This window comes from Opisthorchis viverrini (assembly GCF_000715545.1).
Source record: "Opisthorchis viverrini unplaced genomic scaffold opera_v5_308, whole genome shotgun sequence".
In the NCBI taxonomy this organism is placed as follows: domain Eukaryota; kingdom Metazoa; phylum Platyhelminthes; class Trematoda; order Opisthorchiida; family Opisthorchiidae; genus Opisthorchis; species Opisthorchis viverrini.
The window spans coordinates 287290-300076 of NW_008751957.1; the positions used below are offsets into that span (position 1 = coordinate 287290).

At 44.8% G+C, this 12787-nt stretch overlaps 1 protein-coding gene across 1 annotated transcript in view; it reads right to left on the minus strand.

Moving 5' to 3' along the window:
* Positions 1-3079: 3079 nt before the first annotated feature.
* T265_09721 (hypothetical protein) overlaps positions 3080-12787 on the minus strand; it is a gene marked incomplete at both ends in the record, with an annotated part of 35969 nt that continues 26261 nt past the window's right edge. The window contains one exon of the mRNA XM_009175884.1: positions 3080-3115. Within this exon, the coding sequence (XP_009174148.1) occupies positions 3080-3115 (36 nt within the window). The remainder of the gene's footprint in view (positions 3116-12787) is intronic.

Sequence of the window (12787 nt, forward strand, 5' to 3'; positions counted from 1 at the left end):
CCACCTGGCCGTTCCCCCTTGGATTATATGGAGTGGTCCGACTGGTGGCTACACCTTTTTCATGAAGAAATCGTTTGATCTCATCCGAAATGAATGATGAGCCACGATCCGAATGCACGAAACTTGGCAGGCCAAATGTGGCGAACAGTGGCACAAGGCATGATATCACCGTAGACGAACTGATATCTGGACATGCATAGGCGAACGGAAAACGGGAATATTCGTCTACGATCGTCAGTAGATATTTGTTTCGAGTCGTCGAAGGCAGTGGTCCCTTAAAGTCAATGCTTAAGCGTTCAAACGTTTGTGTGGCTTTAATGAGGGTACCGCCAGATGACTTGAAGAAACGTGGTTTTAGTTCCGCACACACTTGACACTGCTTAATGACGAGTCGGATATCCTCTAGGGAGAATGGTAGATTCTTGGCACGAACGAAATGCATCATGCGTGTTGCTCCAGGATGACACAGGGTTGTGTGTAAGCGTTTTAGATCCAGGTTAGATGAAGTGTTCGCACAGACACTTCGAGAAAGCGTGTCAGCAGCTTTGTTTTCTATGCCTGGTCTGTAGGTAACGTCAAAAGAAAAAGGCGACAACTCCATCCGCCACCGTTGGATTTTGTCATTTTTTATTTTCCCTTTTTGTTGTGTTGAGTACATGAATGCAACGGATCGCTGATCAGTTATGATTTTAAAATGGGTCCCGAGTAGGTAATGCCTCCATTTGCGCACTGCTTCGACAATTGCGCAAGCTTCTTTCTCAATAGCGGAATGGTGTTTTTCGCTGGCAGACAGTGTACGTGAGAAGAATGCGACCGGTCTGCCATCTTGATTGAGTGTAGCAGAAATCGCGACATCAGATGCATCAGTTTCGAGCACCAAAGGTATTCTCGGGTCGATAGTGACCAAGGCTGCATCCATCAACTCCTTTTTCAAACTTTCAAATGCTTTTATAACAGATTCAGGGACAGGAAAGGTTGTATTGTGAGTGATTGGGTAGATCTTATCCGAGAAACGGCTTATCCAACGAGAATAGTACGCGAACAATCCTACCACTCGTTGTTGAGACTTGATGTCGTTCGGAACGGGCAGTTCTTGCAATACCTTGAAGCGTTCAGGGTCTGGTTTGATGACACCTTCAGTAATTTCATAGCCGAGGAGTCTGAGCTTAGTGGTGGAAATCGTGCTTTTATCGTGATTTAACTGAAGGCCGTACTTTTGTGCTACGGTGAGGAAAAGCTGGAGGTTTCGATCATGTTCTTCTTGATTCTTTCCACAAATGGTAACATTATCCACATACGCATATGTCCCGGTAAGTTGTTCGGCGCGTATTATGTCATCCATTACCCTTTGAAAACAGGCTACCCCATTCGTTACTCCGAAAGGTATTCGACGGAACTGATAGAGGTTGTTGCAAGCCTCAAAAGCCGTGTAGATTCTGTCGCTTTCTTTAATGGGTATTTGATAATACGCACTTTCAAGATCAAGCGTGCTGAAAATACGATATTGAGCTATTTTAGTACTTAAATCTTCAAGTCTGGGGAGCGGATAAGCGTCTAGTTGCGTAAATCGGTTTATAGTTTGACTATAGTCAACCACCATTCGCTTCTTCTGTCGTTCATTTGTCGTGACGAGCACTTGCGCTCTCCATGGGGACTTCGAGGGTTCAATGATGTGTTGGTCAAGTAAACGCTTTACTTCAGAAGCAATGAAGGCCTCGTCGTCTGCAGAATGTCGCCTGGACTTTATGGCGATTGGCTTGCACCTTGGGTCAATATGCTCGAACAAAGTGGGAGGTTCAATTTTGGCAGCAATTAGGCCACAAAGGGAAAAAGAAGGTTTGTCACCGTTGAATGAGATTTCCAGGGACTTATGAAGCTTAAGAAAGTCATGCCCTAGCAAAATATCTGCACAGAGGTCACGTAATACTGAAAACCTGAAAGAGGGATACTTGTTTTGTTTGTGTTGCAACGTTAAAAAGCAATGTCCAAGAGTAAAGCTTTTGTGCTGGATAGATGCCAAAGTTATCTCAGATGACGATGGTAGTACAGACCACTTGTTACGACGGACTACCTTTTCGGAAATGAAACTTTCTGAGCTACCAGTATCAACAAGAGCTCGAAGCGGGACACCATTGGCTTTCACATCGGTGACTGCTTCTTTTAGACACTCGGGAGCCGCTGCAGTGACGCAAGATAGCGCACTTGAAACAGATGAGGTGTTCCGCGGACCAGTAGATCTGCATACCTTTTGAAAATGCCCTTTCTTCCCACAGTTTTTGCAGGTCGCATCTTTAGCGGGGCATTTATATCTCGGGTGACGAGCATAGCCACAGAAGAAACATGAAGACCCCACACTGGCAGCAGTCGCCTGCTCGTGCGATGACGTTTGAGAACGTGGGGACTTTGGCGGGTCGTTCGATACGGTGGCACAGGGAAGTTGAGTGTTCGGCAAAAACGACAACGACTGTTTTTGCGCTAGTTCGAGGGACTTTGCATGGTCGTACGCGGTTTTAAAATCCAGCGACTTATGTTCCAGCAGTCTCTGGCGTATAGTATTGGAATAAAGTCCGCTAATAAACGCATCTCGCAACGCTTCATCGGTATGCTGTTCTGCACTGACGGCTGTAAAGCGGCAGTCTGGCAATAAACTGCGAAGCTTCTGCACAAACTGATCAAGGTTCTGAGCTCCGTCCTGTTTACAAGTGTTCAAAAGATGCCGTGCAAAAACTTCATTTTTCGGCTGTACGTAAATTTCTCGCAAGGTTTCGATGGCTGATTCATAGTCTTTGCAGTCTTTGATGAATCGGTAAACACTAGGGGAGACGTAATTGAACAAGGTTTTCAGTTTATCTGGTGAATGAGAACCGATTAACTCTAGGAAGTTTGTGAAAGTACAAAACCAATGCTCCCAGGTATCTGCCGAGTCTTGAGTATTGGGGTCGGTATCGAATCGTTCAGGACGTAAGAATTGATCCATTGTCCGAAAACTTTTTTTTGGATGAATAAATTGTTGTGTACGACGAGGGTCAGAGTGCAACGACAATCAGAATGGCAATGGAAAAGACGGAGGGCCCGAAAGCTAGGCTTTATTCATCCAAAACTTTGACACTGAGAGCTGAAAACGGAAGAAAGTGATTTAGCAATAAATGGTAAAACGTTTGAAAAACAGAGCAAATATACAACAACTGTCCTCTACGATAGGCAGTAAGGCATTTCTCCCAGGTGACCAGTATATCCATATTTATGGAAGCAGCGATGCTGCCTTCCCCCGAGGAAGGATGGGTTAGAAACGGTCAGTCGTAAAAACCGCACACTCCAATCTTCCAACGGGCGACCGTGACCGCCGCGCATTATTCAACAGTTGACACACTTTTAAAACCAAGTAGTCTGGTGCTGCTCAAAGGCACCTACTGTGTGCAGCTGCACTGGGACTGAGATAATAATGCCTTAATCTCTGCGTCCTCAGGCCAGGTAGACCCCATACACCTAAGTGGGTTAGACTATGCACTCATTGGCTTCGAGAAGGCTCCCCCCTAACAACCGCTGCCCCACTGTTCAGACTTTAAAGGGCAGGGTTATCGAACAATACCAAGCCTCGTCCCATTGACTTGTAGTTCAGGCTTTTGAGTCGAAGGCTCGAGATGGGGTTCAAGAGATCCTTACGGCTGTTGATTAGATTAGATATAAGCTGTCTCTTGGAGACCCGGTCACCTAATTCTGGCACACAACTCCAGGTTCTTGGACCACTGGCTCTACAAGAACAGATCAGCCGGAGGCTCAGACACCCACATTTTTGCGATTCCCGGAAATAACCGTGTTAACAATGTACTTACGACCCAAAAATCCGGCATTTGGGACCAGGTGACCTAAGTGGTTAGGGCGCGCATTTACTGACCGGAAAGTCTGTGGTTCGAATCTGACCTCTGCCTCTCGACTTCTGTCTAGGCTTTGGCAGCCTGACAACCAACCAGCCCTCATGCAACCTTCGGGTGGCGTGGCAGTTAGGCACCCAAAGGGTGCTACGGCTGAACGAAAGAAATCCAGTATTTGTCAAACTCACAGGTACCTCTGGGGCGAGAGGGTTCAACTGGTTAGAGCACGAATTTACTGACCAGAAGGCCCATTGTTCGAACCCGACCTCTGCCTCTCGACTTCCCCTGTCTAGGCTTGGGCAACTTGACAGTATCCTAGCCCTCGTGCTTCCCTCGGGTGGCGTGGCAACTAGGCACCGGAAGGGTGTTGCAGCTGAATGATTGACAGGTACCTCTGCAAACTCGACTGTGATAGCTGTTTACACCCCGATGTCTGTATCAGACCCAACCACCACAATCACAGCAAGTGAATAACAAGATCTCAAGACGTGACCTCTCAATAACGAGGCTGAGTGACTGGTGGACGAGACTATAATACACGGTGACAATTCCATAAACTATCTTAATGAGCTCGGTCTTACCAACACCCCTTCTAAGCACTATAAAAAGTGCTTGTTGACATAGTATTTGAACGGTTGTCGCACGGCCTGCAAGATAGACGATATTTAGGTATGTGCGCGATAGGTTTCATCAGTTACAGCTGGCAGATCTCATAGAGGTGTAAAGTTTGGAAACGCAGGAGATATAGGTCACACGTATGTGACAGAATCAAATTCCGCCTCACTGCTAGACGGAAGCGCTTTCTCATACCATAACCACCAGCCTTAACATATCGGCTGATCATTTGGTTCAGGTAAAGAACTAGTGGACAGTTTCGTAAGGCTTTATGCGACTAACTGATGTTGACCAGTTAGGTTGTGTGTGGCGACGTTTGAGGGGCTGAACATCTGGAAAAAAAAGCATTTTTTAGCCAAAAAACGGTGGTAACCTGTGTCACCAAATTTTTCGATTTCCGCACACCCCAACAAAAGCTCGCTGTATGAACCAATAAAGATTACGTCTCTATCTGTCGAATGTGGCATCTGACATAAAATCCACTTCGGGCGATGGTGATTGCAGTACTTTCGTCCACGCGACTTCTGGGAACTTTTTTATGTAGAGAGGATCTCATCAACCATTACGAGAGTACGGTCCGATCAACGGAGTGAGTGATTGGTAAACCATCCATCACAAGTCGAAACAATCCAGCCTCAATATCATCTGATGTCAACTATGAGGAGCCAAGTAAATAGGAGATCGCGTCGGTCGTCAGACAACTGAAGAGCTAAAAATTGCCAGAGAAGATGCCACACCTATTGAAGTCCATGAGTTTTGTATCTCATGGCTTTCGTGAGCCAACCCACAAACTGTTTTGTTCCTTCTTGGAAACTGGATCCATCCTGCGGGATTAGGGTACCTCAATACTGCTACAATTTGGCATCCAGTTAGGTTGCCAAACCTGAATATCTGACTTGGCATACGCTGATGATGTCGTGCCGTTGGAGAGTGACCTGGAAGAGCTCCAATCTGTGCTGAATAACCTAACCGTTACGTTGTATTCGTAGGATTAGAAATCAGTACGTCGATGGCCAATTCCTCCGACTGCATAGGCCTGCCGCTCGACATAAGAGTAAAATTGTCCAGTAGGTTTCTGACTTCGAACACCTTGGTTCCATCGTTTAGACTTTGGCAAGCTTTTCAACCCCGACCAAACTGAGTTCTATATTATGTTGCTCTATTCATGCCCATCCCTTTTTCGTCGTAACCACTGTGTTTTCTTCACTCCTAGGTTCCAACTTGGCCTATTCTGTCTTCCAAACCAGTGTGTACTTCATACTTCTGTCCAGGATGTTGTGCGATATACTGAAATATCCACGGCGATGTTTTCAGCAGTACAATCTCTGCCTAGCTATCTACATGTGCGAACCCTGGGAACAAATTATGATGCGTATCCTTTTGTTCTGGCCTTGGAATCATGGTAGTTTAAACCTGTTCATCATGTGAATAAGATCCTTGTACGCGTCCGTCTACATACGGCTATTCGAGTGGATAAATGGATAAAGTTGAACGAAACATTGTATATTCCGACAATGTTGTCTTTGCATCCTGAACTTTAAAAGATGTTGATTAACTTACCATCGGTGAGGCGCCCACCGTCTTTACACATCAGCGTATTCAACGTATATGTAGACTAATGGTGATTTTGTCCTGCAAATGAAGCCGACCTTTGCTGAAAATCCGACAAGCCATATCCCGTCTAAGTGCAAACTAATCACTACTGATCAGCTGCTTGTGGCGAAAAAGTTGTTCAAATTACTAGCCTGAAGGTTGGGCGTTCGAGACTTGCCTGATTTTTTGTGGGGTGCTCACTGCTAGTGATTCCCAATAAGCATGAAACAGCTGTGCAGTGCTTCTGGGATTTTCAGCGTAGATTAGCTTCACTTACAGAATGAAGTCTACGTTAGGGTTCCATAACCTCTCCACACTATCTACAATATACATAGGCTACCTTACATCAGTTTGCTTGCTGAACGAGGCTTTTTTCAGTTTATCGCCACCAGTGATGTTTAGGATCGCTGTGAGAACACGCATCAACCAAGAACTAAAGGTGTGCTCTGAAAGTTCCAAAGCAGATCACTTCTAGGTGTTCATCTTAGAACGCCGTGGTTAGATGGAGCATCTTATTGCCGGTAGGAACGAATTTCCGGCGTGATACTTGTAACCAAAACGAGAAGTCTGTACGACTATATACGTTACTACCTTCTCGAGAAAGAAATTCTTTCGGCAGTTTCCTCCTGGCAGGATGGCAGATATGAACTACATCGCACGGGATTAGTGAAATTCCGTGTGTATCCGGGGTTTTCGGTACCTTTCGTGAAGATCAGATGAAACGTTCTGTTTTATGTGAAATGAGTGCCTCGGATGCACGTTTGCTTTCGAGTTATAGTAACCTCTAGATTAACTCTAGTGAGGACCTTGATATACACCACGTTATTACTAGGGCCACGAGAAATATTGCTGTGCTTCATTTAACACACATTTGTGTTACCAGTCGTGTCCAAACACCAGTAGGTCAAACGCATTTACCGACTGTTGATGAGATGACTGTTGGCCTGTTCGATGAGCTTGGCAATTGACTTGCGAACGTTCCGCCACAATTTGATGAGGCATCGTCAGTACGCAGTTGGTTGGGTATTTCTCATTATCCTTCTTGTGGCAGTCAACGGATAAACATGGGTTACTGGCATAGAACCATTTCTCTGTGTTGCCTCCCCTTGGGGGGAATAGGTCAGCTGGTTGGAGGCCTCCTGCTCTGCAGCATTATTTTTCGAAAGAAAGGGATTCCAAGGAAAAAATCCACTTTTCGGAAGTGATCCCTTCAGTGAAGGTGTTACATCTTAAGGGATTTTCCCAAGAGCAGAGCTGTTTTACCACACATGAAACATCTCTGCTCTTTTCTTTTTCTACTACTCGTCAACACAGCTACGACGGTCCACTTTTAATCAACCGTTTGCTATATCTGCGAATGACAACCTAGTTGATTTGCCCTAACTTTTAGGGTTGTTTCCCCATTATTGGTCTCGAAACTCCTGTTTTGCTCTTCACTTCCCAGAAACCCAAATGTCTCCTCCACCTAGTCATCATATTACCAGGAGGTCTCGCTATGTTCGAAACCGTCCCTTTTCTAGGTTACGCCATGACCATCTGCTGTTACCCGATTGTATTTTCAGATATCATCACTGTGATTGTAACGGCGATTCTCGTCTGTTCTGCACTTCTTTTTATTCCGAGCCAGACGGTTGCTCTGTTTCATTTCGTTTCAGAGTGTTTCTCTTCTAACCTCACCAATTCTGCGACGGTGGCCACAATATCCCAAACGTGATGACTGCTGTTTTGATATCACCTACTGTTTCCGATCATGCTTCATTATTTTATTGTATACATTGGATTACTGGTCACTCGTTCTTACGATGGCTGCCGAAGGGTTATTTTTATGGTGCGCGAAACGTTAACAAATCTACCCACTTTTCTGAATTTTCTCTTCCATAGGACCCTCATGTCATCGGTCGTAGTTGTTCATCAAACTTATGATCACTTTCTATTCGATCTCCACAGAACTGCTAGGACGTCTGGTTTGAGGAACTAGAATGAAAATCAGTTCAAGCTGTCTAAAGTACATCCAGAATGTGTTATATTTCTTAGATTTCATCAGCGAGAGATAGTTTTAGTATACTTCCTGTACTGACTTTGCAGAAGTTTTGCTCTCGCGTGCTCCTTGTTCCCTTTCCACCCACAAAACTGAAGAGCCGATTTAAGCTCAGGATCAGGTAATCAATAACGTCGCAACCGTTTGGAATAGGGGTACTCGTAACATTGAGGCGTGCCTTTATCCTATTTGCATTGAACCGACTACAGATGTAACGTGACCAATCTTCAGACAACGAGGCAAGAAGGGAGATTAAGAATGCAGTTATCTATCGGAGTGCACGTAATAGCTTGGTTAGCTTGCTTAGTTTTCGTGGAATGGGTGTTCTAGACGTATGCGTGCTATTCTGAAAATCCCCATTTAGATTAAGGGCAAAGATTGATTGACAAACCTTTTCAGCAATGTTTTTTCGTGTAATACAGCTACAAGGGCTATGGAAGCATGACATCCAGCCAAGGTTTCCGTGTTTTTTTTACAAGGTGCCTGGTAATCACCGCAGATCCATACAGCACCGCGCAATCGGAGTGGCGAAATCTATCGCTAGGGGGCACAGCGACCCAATTCTTTGTCGAGGAAAACGATTTGTTCGCATGTTCGACTTGTCATGTTCCAGCTCACCTTCCAGACATCTTGTGGCGAGCACAACCACAACATTCCTGTTACAGATTCAGGTCATCCTATTGATGACTCGAGCTAAGTGTTCCTTTACAAGTAGGCAGTGTCATCCCTCACTCGGCTTCCTTTTCCATGTACATCGCGCTCATTGAATTGTGTTGCATATTGTTGCCTTAGTCTTTGAAGCTGTATAGCTCAAAAAGATCTTGCCGAAAATGCATGTACCTGCGAGATTTAATCAGTGTTTGGTGTAAAATCATTCAGGCAGCTTGTGTCAGTTAATCGGGAAGGTGTGACGTGAAGATCTGTGGGTGATCCCTTAAGCCACGGACTTCATTGTTATGTCTCACGTTTTTGAGGGGGGTCTGGTCGTATCTGCGTTGAATTGTCTGTCAACAAGGTATATCTAGAGGAAAGAACGATCTTGTTAATAAAGAAACGCCATATCAAAGTAATAGTGCTGCGGTTTACGTATCACGAAAAACTGGAAAAGATGTTCATTAGGGTGTACGGACCGACGATTCTGTTTGCTTGGTGAACAGATCAGCCATCTAGCCAGAAAACAATAAGCGCGTCCTAGCTATCAATACTTCGACTTATCGTTAATAGGATATTAAGTGTTCAACGGATGCTTTCTATAGGTTCGATGTATGAGATCCAGCCAGCTGGCCAAATCGTCTATCAGTGTTGGCTTCTTGGACAGATACCCTGGAACAAGAAAAACTTCCAGCCGACTATTCTTTCGGTGCATAACTGCCATGTGACCAGGAAGAAACGAGTATTGAGGTACCGCCAGGCTGTTTAAGCACAGGCAGGAGCAGTCGGGAAGCTGTGATTGGGTTCGAACCATAGACCTTTCGGTCGCTGGAATAGAACCCTCGCCCGTGAGCCATCTCAGACTCTTGTATCAACCACCAGAGCCAGTAATGGTCATGCCCTTTTCGTGTGCGTTTGTATCACAATCCAATTCTAACATAATTAGACCTCCATGCCGCCATGGCTTCTTTCGTCGTTAATGGCCACGCTGAACCGGCGCAATATGTTGCCTTTAGATTGAAATCAACATTGACATTCTCCCGACGTCCGAATACCATGATTTCTATCCCATGAAAGAGTGGCTCTTTTGGTTAGGAATACGGCAGACCTGCTGCTGGCATCCGTCCACCGGTAGTTTGAAACCGTGTTGAAATGGAACACTCACTTTGGTCCGGAGTCCTGCACTGCATGCTTAGTAGCCGGGGGGGGGGTGCACATCTTCGCGAATGATAACCTAGAATTTTTCGCAGGTCTGAGGTATTTCGTTATACTATTTTAAATAATCAATGTGTGCGTGAACCGTCCAAGCATCACCTTTTAAGGACTATGTGAAAAGTTTTCCGTGCAAAATTTTTCAAATGCTTAGATGAGTTAAGTGGGTCGATTCAGCTAAGCGATTTGGGCGACATCCCCTTCAATGGTGATAATGTGTCGTAGAATCGGCGAGCTGATCCGACAAATTCTTGAGATAGACTGATTAATTTTTATGATCTCCGCCCGCTTTCTTGGCTAGCAGATACTTCAGTGGTCAGAGTTATTGCATGCGCCATGGTATCATATGCATAGCGTGGAACAGACTACGTGGAAGTACAGTCGTTTCTGCTCAATTGAAAGAAAATTTTTACCTGATTCTGTATACTGATGGAACATTGCCGCCGTTGTCTTCATTTTATCAGTATGTGGCCTACCACTTTATTAGAGGGTGAAAATCTCTGTTAGGCCGGAGCGTGGTCCCATCAGTTGGGTTACTGGCTAGTATGCACTTGATAAAGCAGGATAAGTGTGTCAACCACATTGGTCAATCAAACGAGGGGTGGTCGTACGCGTTTCACTCAGCCGAGATCAAGGAGGAAAACCCTCCGCTGCATTTTATCAGCAAACACCAACTATGCAATTGCAAGCTATTGGACAGGAAAGTAAACGTCTCATATCCACATAGCCTTAAAAAGTGAACGTTTTCACGCGTCCTGAACTTTCATGGATATTCAATGGTCACCACACAATTGTAAACAGACAATGCAAAGCAGTTCCGCAAGTTCCGTTATGAACTTCGCCTTTCTTTGTTTACCAAAGCTATCTGAAATAATGACTACCCAATCGGTCCCAGTTGATTGAAAACCTCTTTAGACGTGGGGTGGAGATTTGACACAGCCACAGGCTACTCTCATTCCTCATCACCGGTACACAGTAGGGGAAGCTCAGAGGTCAACTGAGCATAGAAAATCCGGTATTGGCATCACGCAGGTTAAGTTTCTAATGGGTGTGTTCGCCACTCAGATGATCAGCAGATCCTGATCCATCGCCATATTGCTCATATCTACTGTACCGCAGTTCCACTTTTTTCACTTGATGTTCACTGTGCACTTGGCATTTGCTGGTGCAGCCTTTATGACGCATACCAATGACAAACAAAATAATAGACGGTAAGTTTTACACATCAAACGACGAGTGAAAGATGAGTGCACCATATTTTGGAGGAGAATTATAAAGACTAGACCGTTAGGCGTGCAAATCAGTAGCGTTTTCGTTAGCACTGTGAAGTGAGAAGTTCTGTTGGTTGCCCGTGAATTTCCTAGTTGCATGCATCAAGAGACCTAAATTGTGATCACAATGAGCAGAGCAACAACCGAGAAAGACATCGTCGAAAAGTCCATGAAGTTGCACTAGAAGTCTCACTCGAGGAAACTTCAGCATGTAGTTGAAGAAAGAGGCATGTATGACACGGAAGCATAAATCAATTACCATTTGGTGTACCAAGATTTAATGGGTCCTGTGGCTGCATTGTATCTTTCATTAAGGATTTTTGGATACGTACTCCACTACAAAAACAACAAGTGGGTCCACTAGTGGGGCTTATTCGGTCAAACACGCTTCGTCCTTGTCATTTCGGTGCTGCTCTTAGACGGATGGTCCCGCTTCACACCATCCACTTTATGACCTTTCAGTTCAGTGCTTCGGTCATCAAAATGTTCTGCGACTATTTTGTTTACTTCGAACCGAAATAGACACAGCGCGGTACTTACGAAGAGGTATGTCGACGTGTGCAGTATGTCTGTTAGTGGAGATTTGTAAGCACGACGTTTCATGCTGGTGGAATTAGGCCTGCCAAAGTGATCATTGTTATATTCGTTCACTCTAGAGTTTCACTTACTATGCACCACGCCTCCCTGTCGATTTTAATGCGCAACTGTAACCCGGAAGTTTACAATTTACTTGAAGAGAGAGGACGTTTTAGTTGGTGAGTTGAAGACTGGGTTGTCTTGGATATTCTTGCCAATGAGTACTACTTATGGAGCATGCGAGTAGAATATGGTTCGGTCCAAGCTGCGCCCCCGCATCTTATAGAAGGCGAAGTTCATCACGGAAACTGTGGACCTTCTTCGCAGTGTTCGTCTACTGTTGTGTAGTAGCCAGTGAATATTCAGGAAAGCTCAACAGAACGTGTGATGATGTTCAGTTTTCAAAGGTAATGTGCATATGATATGTTTAATTTCCTGTCTACGCAGTGTTTACTGTTGTGTAGTAGCCAGTGAATATCCAGGAAAGCTCAACAGAACGTGTGAGGATGTTCAGTTTTCAAAGGTAACGTGCATATGATATGTTTAATTTCCTGTCTACTGAATTGTGACGGCTTGGTTCTTGTTTACCAATAAACGGCTTTGCAGCGAAGGGCTTTTCTTCTTTCAATATGAGGATGGAAACCTAATCTACAAAGGTGTCTACATGGTGTAGGAGATCACCATGGAGTGGTAGTCTCTGTACTGATATTGTAGAGGCCTCATTTCACCCAGTGCACGGAGTTATATCAAGATGGTAAACCGGTTCGCGGTTAAAAGAGTTCGGAAACCTCTGCACCACAGAATACAGCTTTGAAAACTCAGATTTTCTGCACCATGTGTATATTAATATCCCGTATTGACTTGCGAGGCATTATTGTGTCTACTTTCACCTACCTGAGGAAAATGAACTGTGCTCAGACTAATTCACTTTAGACATATTTTACGAATAAGGTTAAGGT